Raw genomic sequence first — 12,695 nt, 5'->3', positions numbered from 1 at the left:
GGAGTTGTAGTTCTAGCCCGCCAGTCTTCTGCCTATAAGAACGCCAGAGATGAGTATCGAAAACCTCCCGTCCCACAATGCAAAGGCCCTTGGTGACGTCATCAGAGGCGCGCCTGGGGTGGAGCGGGCAGTTTTTGCCGCCCCTTCCACTACCTTCGCTGTCCCCGAACCTGCCTCCTCCCCCGCTGCCGCCCCCGCCTCTTCATCTTTCGCCGCGGCCGCCGCCGCCTCCTCCTGCTCTGGCTCCGCCGCCACCGCTCCACGACCCCGGCCCTCTGCCCCTGAGAAGAAGCCGTGTTAGGTCTCCTTCGCGGACCCGGGGCGCAGCCATGGCGGACGGCGGCGGGGGCGCGGGCGCGGGGGGCGGCGGCGGAGCGGGCCCGGCGGCGGCGGGGGCGGGGACGGGCGCAGCCGGGGCCGGCGGGAGCGGCGGCCCCATCAACCCGGCCTCGCTGCCCCCCGGCGACCCGCAGCTCATCGCGCTCATCGTGGAGCAGCTCAAGAGCCGGGGCCTGTTCGACAGCTTCCGCCGGGACTGCCTGGCCGACGTGGACACCAAGGTACCGAGCCCGCCGGGCCGGGACGGGATCGGGATCGGGATCGGGCCGGCGGGAGGCCGCCCAGGTTGCCGCTTTGCGGAGAGAGAAACAAAGATACCTGCGAAAATCTCAGCTGCGAGGTTGGACCGCTGGGGGCCGCACCTGAGCCGCGCGCACGTGGGTTGGGGTCCCGGTCCCGTTAGCGGTCTGATTGAGCCCCCTCGCTGCTCTGAAGGAACTTGGGGTTCCCACGCAGGTTTTAGAGCCTAGAGTCTAGGCTGATTTCCCCGAAATGGGATTCTTTAAGCCTGTCAGTAACAAACCTCCCCTATGTGAGTAGTGGAGAGAGCCAGGTAAGGACGCGGGCATGATTTGAATGCAGGATCTACGACAGCGTAGCCGTTTGTTGCATTTCTCCAGCTCGGTGACTGCACCCTTGCCCATGCTGCACTCGAGGGAGAGGGCATTGTTGTCGAGCCAGCAGCAACCGCCGGTTTGCAAGCGCCATCAGGGCATTTGGCGCCTGTTTTAGATCCTAAATGTCATAGGTCAGCCTCCCCGCCCCGCAGTAAAACGCCATTTCATTTTACCTCGTTGCCAAGGTTGTCTGGACTCAGTGAACATCTTGTGTGTTTGTGTCAGACATGTGGTAGCTGCTGGAATGTTCAAGTTCAGAAGCTTCTCTAACGAAGACTCGGGCTGTAGGGTTAGGAGGCTTCGTTACTGGCTGGGCTTCTCTGGGGCAGTGGTTTCTCCTCTCTGAGCCTACCTCACAACGGGCTGTGAGCTTAAACTAAGACCTTGAAGCCCTGACCAGGCAGTGGATAGAGCGTCGGACTGGGATACGGAAGGACCCAGGTTCGAGACCTCGAGGTCGCCATCTTGAGTGTGGGCTCATCTGGTTTGAGCAAAGCTCACCAGCTTGAACCCAAGGTCGCTGGCTCGAGCAAGGGGTTACTCAGTCTGCTGAAGGCCCGCGGTCAAGGCACATATGAGAAAGCAATCAATGAACAACTAAGGTGTCGCAATGAAAAACTGATGGTTGATGCTTCTCATCTCTCTCTGTTCCTGTCTGTCTGTCCCTCTCTCTCACTCTCTCTCACTCTCTCTCTGTCTCTGTAAAAAAAAAAAAAAGACCTTGAAGGTAGGAAAAGCCAGTCTGTTTATTCGTTGACCGTGCATGGGCCTGTGTCGGCCAAGCAGTGTGGTGACGGGCAAGTCAGTCACTACCTGGCCCTCCAGGCTGCACTCCATGGTGGAGCCAGTAAGTATGTGGACCAGACAGTACATGTCATAAGTGGTCTACACTGTTACCTCCTCCAGGATTAAAAACCAAGTAGTAGTGTTGTCCTTGAAATTTAATTTTCCTTATTTAGGGGTTCCCGAGGTACAGATGATATTCTGATGAGCTTCCACCCAGGACCCTATCACAGCTTCCCCACTCATGTTTTTTCTGTGCCAATAGGTTTCACTTGGCTTAATCGATGTAGCATGCTTTTTATTTACTTTTTAATTAACATGAAGTGTTGAGAGAGAGGGAATGGAGCCCCCCACGCGTGACACCTGCTGAGATGTTCCTTCTGGTAGCTACCAGGTTGTTCTCGAAGACAGTGTCTTTTCAGGCACATGTTCAGTTCTTTGTTGCTTTAGACACTTGTCCTCAAAGCCGGGCCTGCGATTAGCATCACCTGAGAACGTGTTAGAAATGCGTGTTCATAGGCCCCACCCCAGACTGCGGAAGTGTGTAGGGGAAGTGCACTGGTTAGGCCCGCAGGTCACTTTGCAGTGCGCCTGAACTGTAGGACGGAGCCACCTGCGGGAAGTCGGGGGAGGGAGAGAATGCCACGGGAGGGTAACGGCAGGCACGAAGGTCCTTTCCGTTCACGAACGAGGGGATTATTCTGAATTGTCAGGACCTGTTCAGGTTTCCTGGGGACATTTGCTGTCCTTTTTCAGTAACCTGTCACCTCAGCCCGGGTGAGTTATTGTGAATAGAGGTGTAGAGTCAGGACGCGTGGTTACCAGGGGAGAATCTAATTCCAGCTCCTTGAAGCGGAGGGAGGATCTTGCTGACTCACGGGGTCCGAGGAAGGATGGACAGACAGGCTGCCCGAAGGGTAGGGGGCACTTGGGCCCGGGCTGCTCCACTGGGGCTGTCTCATCTCCACCCTTATGGCCACTTTCCTGTCGTGTGGAGCAGGCTCATCTCTTTGGTTACGGCTGTCCCTCAAGTATGTCTTACTCTAGCTTCTCCATTAGAAAGGGACTCTCAGCTCCCCTTTAAACAATCCCAGGAGACGTCTGCATTGTCTTAGCGTGGGTCAGGCCCCCACGGCCCTGCCCTTGCGAAGAGGGGAAGGTGGTTACCAGGTAAAGGAGAATCTCAATTCTCACTCACCTCCCTCCTTCCTCTTTCCAGGTTTCGTGGACAGCCTTATGTTTGTGAGTCATTTTCTTGGCCCTTTGGAAGAGTCCACTCGTGTAGTTAAGGCCGACTGATTCTTTTGTTGGTTTCACTTATCCACTGTTAGCAATTTTGGCTATGATAACACTGCGTAGTAAACCAGATGCCAGTGTCTTAGGCTGAGCGTTTGTTCTCGTGCTGGCAGGGCTGCAGGTCCCCAGAGTTCAGCTGGTCTTGGTCGGCGTCCGCTGGTGGGGTGGGGCTCGGTCTGCTGCGTGTGCATGGTCCAGGCTGGGGGGAGGGGCTCCCTAGGGCGTGCTGTCACAGAGAGTCGCAGAGCAGAGGAGAAGCCAGGCAGTACGACCACCGTTAAGGTCTCGTCACTACCGTTTCCAGTGACCAGAGCAAATCACATAGCTCAGCTGGGCGTCAGCGGGTCGGGAAGGGTCAGGAGGAGCCAGCAGTGCCGTGTCACACCCGGGGCAGAGACGAGCGGCTGGCGGGCGGCACAGAACGTGTGTTCTGTGTGTCCCCAAGTTCCTTCTAATCGTGTTCTGATCCAGATGGGTCTGGGATCAGTAAGTACCTCCCAGCTCCTTTTTGGACTTCAGTGGTGCTTCCCCTCGCCCTTTCCCAGCGTTCCGTAGCCTTGGGCTTCGCCATGCTGGGGTTCGGGAGGCCCCCCTTCCACGCAGAGGGCTTGCCTGGCCTTCGTCGCTGAGAATAAATGCCCTGCGAGGTCAGTGGGGCAGAGATATTACTGTGTTCTCATTGGAAATCGCCGAGGCTCAGAGGTTGTGGGACTTGCAAAGTCCAAGAACCGGCAGCCAGTGGAGCTGGGCTCGAACCTGGTTCCTTTGATTCAGAAGGAGCCTGAGTCTCACCTTGGCTTCGCCATGTGGGCAAGTTTTCTTTTTTTTTTAAGCCTAAATTTCTCATCTCTAAAAGGGAGACAGGAAAAGAGATAATAGGGACCTCCCTCAGAGAGTTGCTTGAAAAGTAAATGAGCTAACAGAGCACCTGGCACTGTACTCACCCACCATGAAGTGGGCGCTCACGTTAGCCGTTATTTCATGCCCTGTCCCGCGTGGTCTCCGCAGTCACCATGGACGTGTGTTTACCAGCTTGGAAATGGCGTTTCTGCGAAAAGCAGTGTTCTGAATGACTGATGACCAAAACTGATGCGTGTAACTTCTCACCTTGCCCCTTCTTTTCAATGTTATAGCCAGCTTACCAAAACCTGAGGCAGAAGGTGGATAATTTTGTGTCGACGCATCTGGATAAGCAGGAGTGGAATCCCACGATGAACAAAAACCAGCTGCGCAACGGGCTGAGGCAGAGCGTGGTTCAGTAAGTAAGCAGGACCGGGAGCGGACACAGGGACACGCGGGGGGCTGAGGCAGAGCATGGTTCAGTAAGTAAGCAGGACCGGGAGCGGACACAGGGACACGCGGGGGGCTGAGGCAGAGCGTGGTTCAGTAAGTAAGCAGGACCGGGAGCGGACACAGGGACACGCGGGGGGCTGAGGCAGAGCGTGGTTCAGTAAGTAAGCAGGACCGGGAGCGAAGGGCAGGGACACGCGGGGGCTGAGGCAGAGCGTGGTTCAGTAAGTAAGCAGGACCGGGAGCGAAGGGCAGGGACACCCGGGGGCTGAGGCAGAGCGTGGTTCAGTAAGTAAGCAGGACCGGGAGCGAACGGCAGGGACACGCGGGGGCTGAGGCAGAGCGTGGTTCAGTAAGTAAGCAGGACCGGGAGCGAACGCAGGGACACGCGGGGGGCTGAGGCGGCCACTGTCCATCGGCAGACGGTGGCGCACAGCTGGTGGCACACACGCGTTGCGGCAGACTGCTCCGTTATGAAAGTGCGGCTCTAGTAAGCCCAGAACTCCGCTGAGATTCTTGCTGGTTTCTCCAGCCCAGGTCGGCTTCCTGTGCACACACATCCCGACCGGGGGCACCGGAGATACTCCAGGCTGTAAGAGGCAGTCTCTGCTCTCTGAGTGTCCGCTGTAGCCCGAACATCCCCGGGCATCTTCACCATCTGCATCGTGGGCACGAGGTGCTGGGTCTTTATTCTCACAGAGAATGCCTGCTTTTACCCCGTGTAAATTTCCTGGCTTCTTGATTTGATTTAGAATGTATTTAACCGGAAACAGGAGTTTGGACTGAATACAGGGACATGTCTCTGTGATTCTTGCTAACCTGTTTAATTTGAGGCGAGTTCTCATGCACTTTTGGGATGAGCATTGGCTCCTCCGCCCCGGACGGTCTCACCCGATGAGACCGCAGCCTCAGCCTTGGCGCTGGTCGGCGTCCAGGCCCTCAGCCGGATCCGTCCACGGTGTGGAAGGCTCGGCCAGAAATCGGGCTCTGCTATTGAACCTCATTGGGACAAGTCTTCTAACCTCGTGATACCCGCTCAGCTCCCTTTTGGTTTAGGCTCCTGACAAGAGCTCACGTTTCCTTCGTTGCTTAAACCACCTCCAGCGGGCGAGGGAGCTGCTTCCCTGGCTGGGCTTCCACTCCAGTAACGGCCCCTGTGAACGCTCGTGGGGGGGCGGGGGCTGTGGAGGGGGCAGGGCCTGGGGCCGACCTCGCTGCATGTCACTGCTCCTCTTGGCCAGCACACTGTCTGATGCGTGTCTCCTGAAAGCGCCCGGGGCTCTAATGGCGGCGTGTTTACGTCCAGGCTTCCTGCTGATAAGCTGCTAGTCGCCCCTGAATCCAGGGAGCACTTGACTCGCGGCTCAGCCTGAGCAGTGTGGGGCCTGTTCCTCCTCTCACTTGTCACTGTGTGGCGATCTCTCATCTGTGTCCTCGCTGAGCCTGACACTGTGCCCAGTCACTGTGTGACCTGCTGGTACCCGCGCAAAAGCTTGAATGACCCCAAATCTCCCAAGTCCAAAGGGAAAGCCCAAAACCCGCTCCCGTGCCCACGAGGGTGTCAGTGTTTCATGGAGGACACCCCAGTTTGAACCTCCATGGACTCTTTCTCACGGCCCTGCCACGTGTTTGGATAGACATTTAGGCTGTTTTTGCTCTACTGCAAAAAGGGTTTGGGGTGTACTTTAGCACTTTATGGGCTTAGAACCAGTTTGCTCCCTGTTGCCTTGTCTGCCGCCAGGTCCCCAGTGTGAGTTCTGGGTCCCAGCCCGGCTGAGGCTGCGGGGAAAGGCTGACAAAGCAGGGAGCCTAGCGCTGTGCGTTTGTGGGGGGGGGGGCTGGTATCAGGGTGCTGCCGGAGGCTGCTTCTGCCGGAGGCTGCGTCTGCCTCGGCTGCTTAGTCCTAGTCGGTTGATCCGCGCAGGGCCCAGGTTGTAGAGGATGAGGTGGTGAGCGAGGAGTAATAGCAGCTCTGGTTGTGGGTTACTCCTCCAAAGGGGAAACAGAGCCTGAACCCTGTGTGGAAGGGGATTGCCCTTGGAAAGGACTCGCGAGAGTGGCCGCAGCACTGATCAGGTGGCTGTGTCCTGGGCTCTCACATGACACTTGCTGGGGACGAAAGCGACTCAGAGGAACTAATTAACAGAATGATCTCTTTGTCTCCACAAGGTCGGGGATGCTGGAAGCCGGAGTGGACAGAATTATTTCTCAGGTGGTGGACCCCAAGCTAAACCATATCTTCAGGCCACAGATAGAACGAGCTATCCATGAGTTCCTGGCGGCCAAGAAGAAGGAAGCCGTGCCCGCGCCCCCTCCGGAGCCGGAAGGCCAGGACCCCCCCGCCCCGTCCCAGGACGCCTCCTAAGGTCCGATACCCCGTCGTGCCCGGAGCACCCACCCCTGACTTGTAGATACAGGAAGGGATAGAAAAAGGGTAAGCCATCATGCGGGATAATGGTGTCCCTTGTCTGTCCAGAAAGTAGTCACGCAGATGGACTTGACCTGCTGTTTGAGAGTCAGTGTGAATGATTGGTGTGAGTGTGAGTCTGCCCCCCAGGTAAGCTGTGGGCAGATGGCTCATGGTAACCCGCTGGGATGATTGGTGTGCACGTGGGAAATTCAAGTGAAAGTCTCGTTTTTCTGAAATTGCTTAAATGAGTCTCACCCCTGGACATGAGTTAAGTTTGGTTTGCAATTTGGATTTAAAATCAAACTGCGTTCAGAAGTGGCCTCGCCCGCAGTGGGCCTCGAAGGTGGCTTGGAGCCCGGTGGACTTCCTTCCGTGTGAGGGGCATCGAGTTTACCGCCGTCTGATTCTGTGGGGTTCTGGTACGCACACCCCTTTTATGTCACATTTGGAATGTAATTTTTAAAACCAGCCGTGGATGCACAAAACAATACTTCTTGCAGGGTTGGGACACCAGTCACTGTAGCTGTGGTCAGCAGCGGGCTTGTCCCTCGCTGCTGTTAGGAACCACCGAGGTGGCCTGGATCCTTCCTTCTGTGCTGTCCTGTCTGCAGGCTTCTTTCTGGCACCTGTGATGTGGGGTGAGCGTCCGCGAGTGAGAGCCAGGCAGCGGGCTCACGGGCACTCGCTGGAGCGGCGCAGCCCCTGTGCTGTGGGGGCGGCCTCGCTGCCCTTGGGGAGTATAGAACTCTGACGTCGCGTCCTCCCCGTTCAGCTGTAAATTCCTTTGGGAACAGAAGATTCAGTACATGTGGTCCCTTATCAGTAAGCATTCTGATGGGACTCTCGCCTTGTAGAGCACGCGGGCATCCTCTGGGAGCTGCCCTGGACAGCGGTGGAGAAGGGGTTCGGTCCGTGACAGTCCAGCTTCAGAGGGAGGACAGGCCAAGGTGGAGGCTCGTTTCACCTTGGACTTGGGGCAGGGTCCACGTGTCACTGGGGCAGGGGGGGAGCCGACCTGGGTGCCCTCCTGTCTGAGGCGTGGCACCAGCAAACACTACGGAGATCTGAAGCCACACTACACGAGCCGGGTTGTCCTGAGACAGACCTGTCTACTGGAACTTGAGGATGCATGTGGGTCTCAGGGTTACGCTTGGGGATGATCAGAGCTACAGAGGAGGGGACATAGGCGGTCCCAGAGGTGCCGTCTCGGCGGGAGAGGACCCCTGGGAGTAGGTTTCTGACTGCTTGTTGACATTGTTTCTCAGAGTTGCAAACAAGAATATACAAGCCGTGAACATCGAACAGCTTTAAAGCTGTGACCCTCTTGTCCATGAATCTTGTAGCTTCAGTGACCTTCACCTTCCGAGGTGACAGCCCGGGACCCTGGGACGCATGAGGAGGCTCAGACACAGTCAGAGGAAACAGTTACGGGCTCTGTCCGGGGCGGCTTCCTACCCTGCAAGGAGAGGAAGTCTCGGGTGTGTTTATTTTATTCTGTTTGTGTTTTTTAGAGAAGTGAGTGACCAATAAATAGCTTAAGTTTTATAATAAAAGGATTTGATACTCATTACTCTAAAGCTTCAGCTGGACCTAGACCCCAGGGTGTGGGAGGTGAGCTTCCCCTTCTGCCCACAGGCATCCGGCGGAGAGGGTGTCCCGGTGGGGGCGGGCGTCCTGGCGGGGGAGGGTGTCCCGGTGGGGGCAGGCGTCCTGGCGGGGGAGGGTGTCCCGGTGGGGGAGGGAGTCCCGGTGGGGGAGGGCGTCCCGGTGGGGGAGGGCGTCCCGGCGGGGGAGGGCGTCCCGGTGGGGGAGGGCGTCCTGGTGGGGGTGGGCGGACACCCCTGGAGCTGCCCCCCCTTGAAGCCAGGAGGCGCAGCCGGACGCAGGCAGGCAGGCCCTCCCCTCGGGACCCCCGCCAACCCCGGTCTGCAGCGCAGGGCAGCGCGGGCTTCTCCGGCTCGAGTGTGCGGGGGGGTTGTCCCCTGGGACCTTGGGGACATGCAGACTGGGATGGGGGCCATCTGGGCTGGGACCTGAGGGTGGGACGCTGTGTTGCTGGCCCTCCCTCCACAGACTGTCCTAGGCCTGGGGAGTGTCAGAGGTCTCGTCAGATAGAGCGTCTTTGGTTCTCAGTTGAGTCTGCTACAGGACAGCGTCAGTCTAATAAATCGGAGCCTACAGTAAGTCCTAACCTGACATCATCGATAGGTTCTCCGAAACTGCAACTTGAAGAAAAGTGAAATATAACAAAATCCATATTACCATCAGCTAACTGATAAAACAAGAGTTAAGTTCCCACGGCACATCTCTGGTCACAAAAATGTCACCGAACTTGTACACAAAGATCCGAAACACTTCTGATACTAAACAGTGAAATAAATGTGAGCTATACCTGCCTTCAAGAAAGATGACTATACACAAGGTGATTATTTTCCAACCTGCGTATTCTAGTTCAGGGTCGCAGGTGGCCAGTGTCCTGGCGGCTCGGAGACAGGTCACCACCCTGGGCCAGCACCCTTCCCTGCTGGGCCATGCACGCCCCCACGCTCGGACTGACAGTGCCAACTCGCCAGTGTGCCTCCCGGGTACACAAGCACGACATCCCCAGACTGACCACTGCAGGGAGGCTTTTGTCCCATGAGGCCTCTACAGTCATTCCTTGCTGTTTAGGGTCCCAAATCAGTTCACTTATCCAAAATGACACGTCCTCGACTCTGGGCTCACCTTCTCTTTCATTTCTGTTTCCACGCTTGAGATTCTCTTTCTTGAGTTCACCTCTTTCTCAGAAGGCCTTGCTGGTGATGGTAACATCACCACAATGTACCACTAACCTTCCACTTGCAAACCTCCTCCCTTAAGGACACGAGTTCACCAGGCCCGCGACCTGCCCAGGAGTCACTGCCGCCCAGTCCACACTGCATGCGTTCACCCAGCGCACCGGGCTCAGTGACTCTTTGTAACCTTTGACCTGATCTCCACGATCCAAGGTCACACAGTGTAAAGTAATAGCTCCTCCCTGAGAAGGAGCCAGCCAGAGGGTGGGGACAATACCATGTGACAGCCTCCGCCCGCTGGAGCAGGTGGCTCGGCTGGCTTTAGGCTTGGCTGCAAGATGAAACAGCAGGGCCACCTCCCAGACTTGGGAGGCAAGCTGGCTCTTGGTTTTCTCCCTCCACACTGTCTCACCATCTCTACCCACGCCTGTGTCTGTGGCTCTCTGGCTGTGGCTCACGTCAGCCCCTCTGGGGGCAACTTCCCGTCTTCCGATGCCTGCCCAGGGCTTCCCTCCCACACCCCGAGTCAGACCACCTTGAACATACCCACCAAATTTGGCCCAAGTGCATGCAGGCGTTTTCACAAGCTCTGACAACTAACAGAAACTTATTTTTAGTCCACAAGTTATTAATAAGCTAGGGTTTTACTGGTTTCCATTCCAATCACACATCTCCATAAACGCTTGGGCAAGGGTAGATGAAAACACTTGTGGACATCATTGGCTCAAATCACAAAAGGAGCACTGTCACACGCCATTCTTTCCTCATTAAACCTGTGCTGGGAACACCTTGTGGTTTGCAGCTGACCTGGACACCCAGGACCCCGTCCATCCGGCCCTGGCCCAGCCTCCTGCCTCCCGCCATGTCCCCAGGGATGATGTTGGCACAGCCATTGCAGGTAAAGTGCCCCTTGATCATCAGCAGAGCCTGTGCCCCAAACCCTAATGGCAAGCTCCAGGAGACCAGTCGGACCACGTGGGCAGTGTGTGCCTGAGCCAGTGCTCGGGTGGGGGGCCTGCTGTCCTCAGACACACTGGAGGAGAGCACTCCATGTCACCGTGCCAGGGGCGGGCACCGCTGACATGCTACAGGAGGAAAATACCTTGCATGTTCCTAAAGGAAGTTTCCATCAGAACAGAGCTGCTTGGCCTGTCTGCCCGGCTCCGTCCCTCACAATGTGGAGGAGCCGGGTGATGTCCCAACTCTGTCATTCCCTACCTGTGTGACCATGGGCAAATCAATGGTTCACTCTGAACCTCGGTCTCCTCATCTATAAAATGTCTTTGAGGACTAGAATCTTTAAACGGCAACTACTCATATTAATTTTACCCAGGAAGACAAAGATAAAACAACCAAGGTGGAGCCAGCATAGTCTTCGACTTCAGAGTGCTCAGGGCTCAAGTCACAGGAAAAAATAAAAGGACCTAGCAGCCCGGGGCCAGGTTCTCAGCTGCACTGCGCCCTCAGCCGCGCAGACCCGAGGTAACCCGTGCGAAGCCCTTAGTACAGTGTGGCGTGAAGTGAGAACTGCAGACACGGTTGCTGCTATCACCTCTGCCTGTCCTCTCTCGGCCTGCACCAGACCCTAGCCTCACTTTGCCTTCTCTCTCACCTGGATTTTGTCCCCAGTTTTCCAGCTGAGTGTGGCCTAAAAGCCATCTTTGTGGGGCAGCCACCCAGGCCCGGCGACAGCACGGGGTCTGATAGTGCCAGGCTGTAAATAGAGACAGGTAAGTACACAGCACTCCTCCACAGCCTGGGGGCCATCCGCCCTGCAGAGGGTCAGAGGGAGCAGCTGGGGGTGCACAGGGGGTCAGAGGGGGGTGGTAGCCTGGTTGGATGGGAATAACAGCTGAGCCCAGGGCAGGCCACAGAACAGGAGAGGCCGCGGGACTGGGCAGGCCATCGAACAGGGCAGACCACGGCACAGGACAGGCCACGGAAGAGGGCCGCAGGACTGGGCAGGCCGCAGAAGCCCCTTGACCAGGCAGAGCAGCACACGGGCTCTGTCTGACCCACCCTGGCTGGGCCTGGCCATCACCCTGACCTGGAGCTCGCGCTCCTTCTAACTGGCCTCACGCCAGCTGCGACCACAATACACACGCCCGGGTCCCTAGCTCGCACCATCTCATAATACCCTCATGGTCCCACGGGGGCAGCACCATCACAGACCAGGAAACCGGGTCTCAGTTACACGACCTCAGCAAGAAACGTGCAGGTCAGGTCTCGAGGTCTGCAGGCAGCCAGGACAGGACAACCCAGAATACAGGGTCCGCTGCAGCCCACGCGCTGGAGTGTGGGTGAAGCTAACGAGGCAAACCGCGCGGAAAAAGCAAGACATTCCTGTGACAAATGGAAACTTCGGTCCTTAGCTGACACCCACTCCTTTGGCAGTGACTGCGTGACCTTGGCCAGGCTCTCACTGACCTTGAGACATTCACAGTGAGTGATCTCCATAGTCAAAAGGACAGACCCTGATGTGCCCATAAAGCTCCCCAGGGGCCGGGCGGATTCCGGCAATGGCAGCATTTTATTAGACGGCCGTCCCTCGGTAGTAAAAATAGCCTTTGCATTTCGTAGCCAGAGTTTGTTTTTTCCAAAATGGCTTTTGCCGTGCATCAAACAGTCTGAGCTAGAAGAGTGTTCCCTTTCACCACAGTGGAAAAATCCTTGGTGGCACTGCCCAGAGCTGGGACCTGCTTACAGGTCCCCAGGGCCTTATCTCCCCTGACCAGGTGACTCTGGGACATTTGGAGGGGGGGGGAGAGAGAGGGAAAGCATGTCACTTCAGGAGGTCCAGCACACAGCTCAGTGCTGGCCCCTCCTTCAAAGCAGGAGAGGCAGGAAAAGGGACACTCCTGGGGCAGAGGATTTTGCTGTGGTTTTCTAACTTTGACTTTTTTTTTTCTTTAACACTCTGCTCAGAGCAAAAGAAAGAAAACTTTTCCACTATTGTTTGGGAAACTCATCAGGATATTATGTCAAGGTTCTGGGGCGTGTCCACTGGCGCGAGTGGAAACGGGGAGGCTGCCTTGGGCACCGCCGTCAGGAGCACCCACCTGACTTCCCTGCGGTGCCCGCGTCCGCAGGCTCTCTTCCCTCCCTCCCTCCCTCCTTCTGCGCGGGCACCCTCTCCCTTTCTCCCTAAAGGTTAGAAGAGCGACTCCAGGCCCGGAGATGCCTCTT

General features: G+C 56.9%; 2 protein-coding genes across 4 annotated transcripts in view; one reads left to right on the top strand and one right to left on the bottom strand.

The window, feature by feature from the left end:
* Positions 1–12,695, bottom strand: part of LOC136407727 (uncharacterized) — a 362,146-nt gene that overhangs the window by 165,399 nt on the left and 184,052 nt on the right. The gene's annotated exons all lie outside the window — the stretch shown is intronic.
* Positions 119–8,288, top strand: BOD1 (biorientation of chromosomes in cell division 1). The gene is made up of 3 exons (XM_066388088.1): positions 119–560; positions 4,169–4,293; positions 6,495–8,288. The coding sequence occupies exons 1-3, from the start codon at positions 330–332 to the stop codon at positions 6,688–6,690; spliced, it is 552 nt and encodes a 183-aa protein (XP_066244185.1). The 5' UTR covers positions 119–329; the 3' UTR covers positions 6,691–8,288.

Source organism: Saccopteryx leptura, chromosome 6, assembly GCF_036850995.1.
Source record: "Saccopteryx leptura isolate mSacLep1 chromosome 6, mSacLep1_pri_phased_curated, whole genome shotgun sequence".
Taxonomy (NCBI): domain Eukaryota; kingdom Metazoa; phylum Chordata; class Mammalia; order Chiroptera; family Emballonuridae; genus Saccopteryx; species Saccopteryx leptura.
The sequence above is the reverse complement of the archived record's forward strand: the minus strand, read 5'-3'. Positions and strand labels throughout refer to the sequence as shown.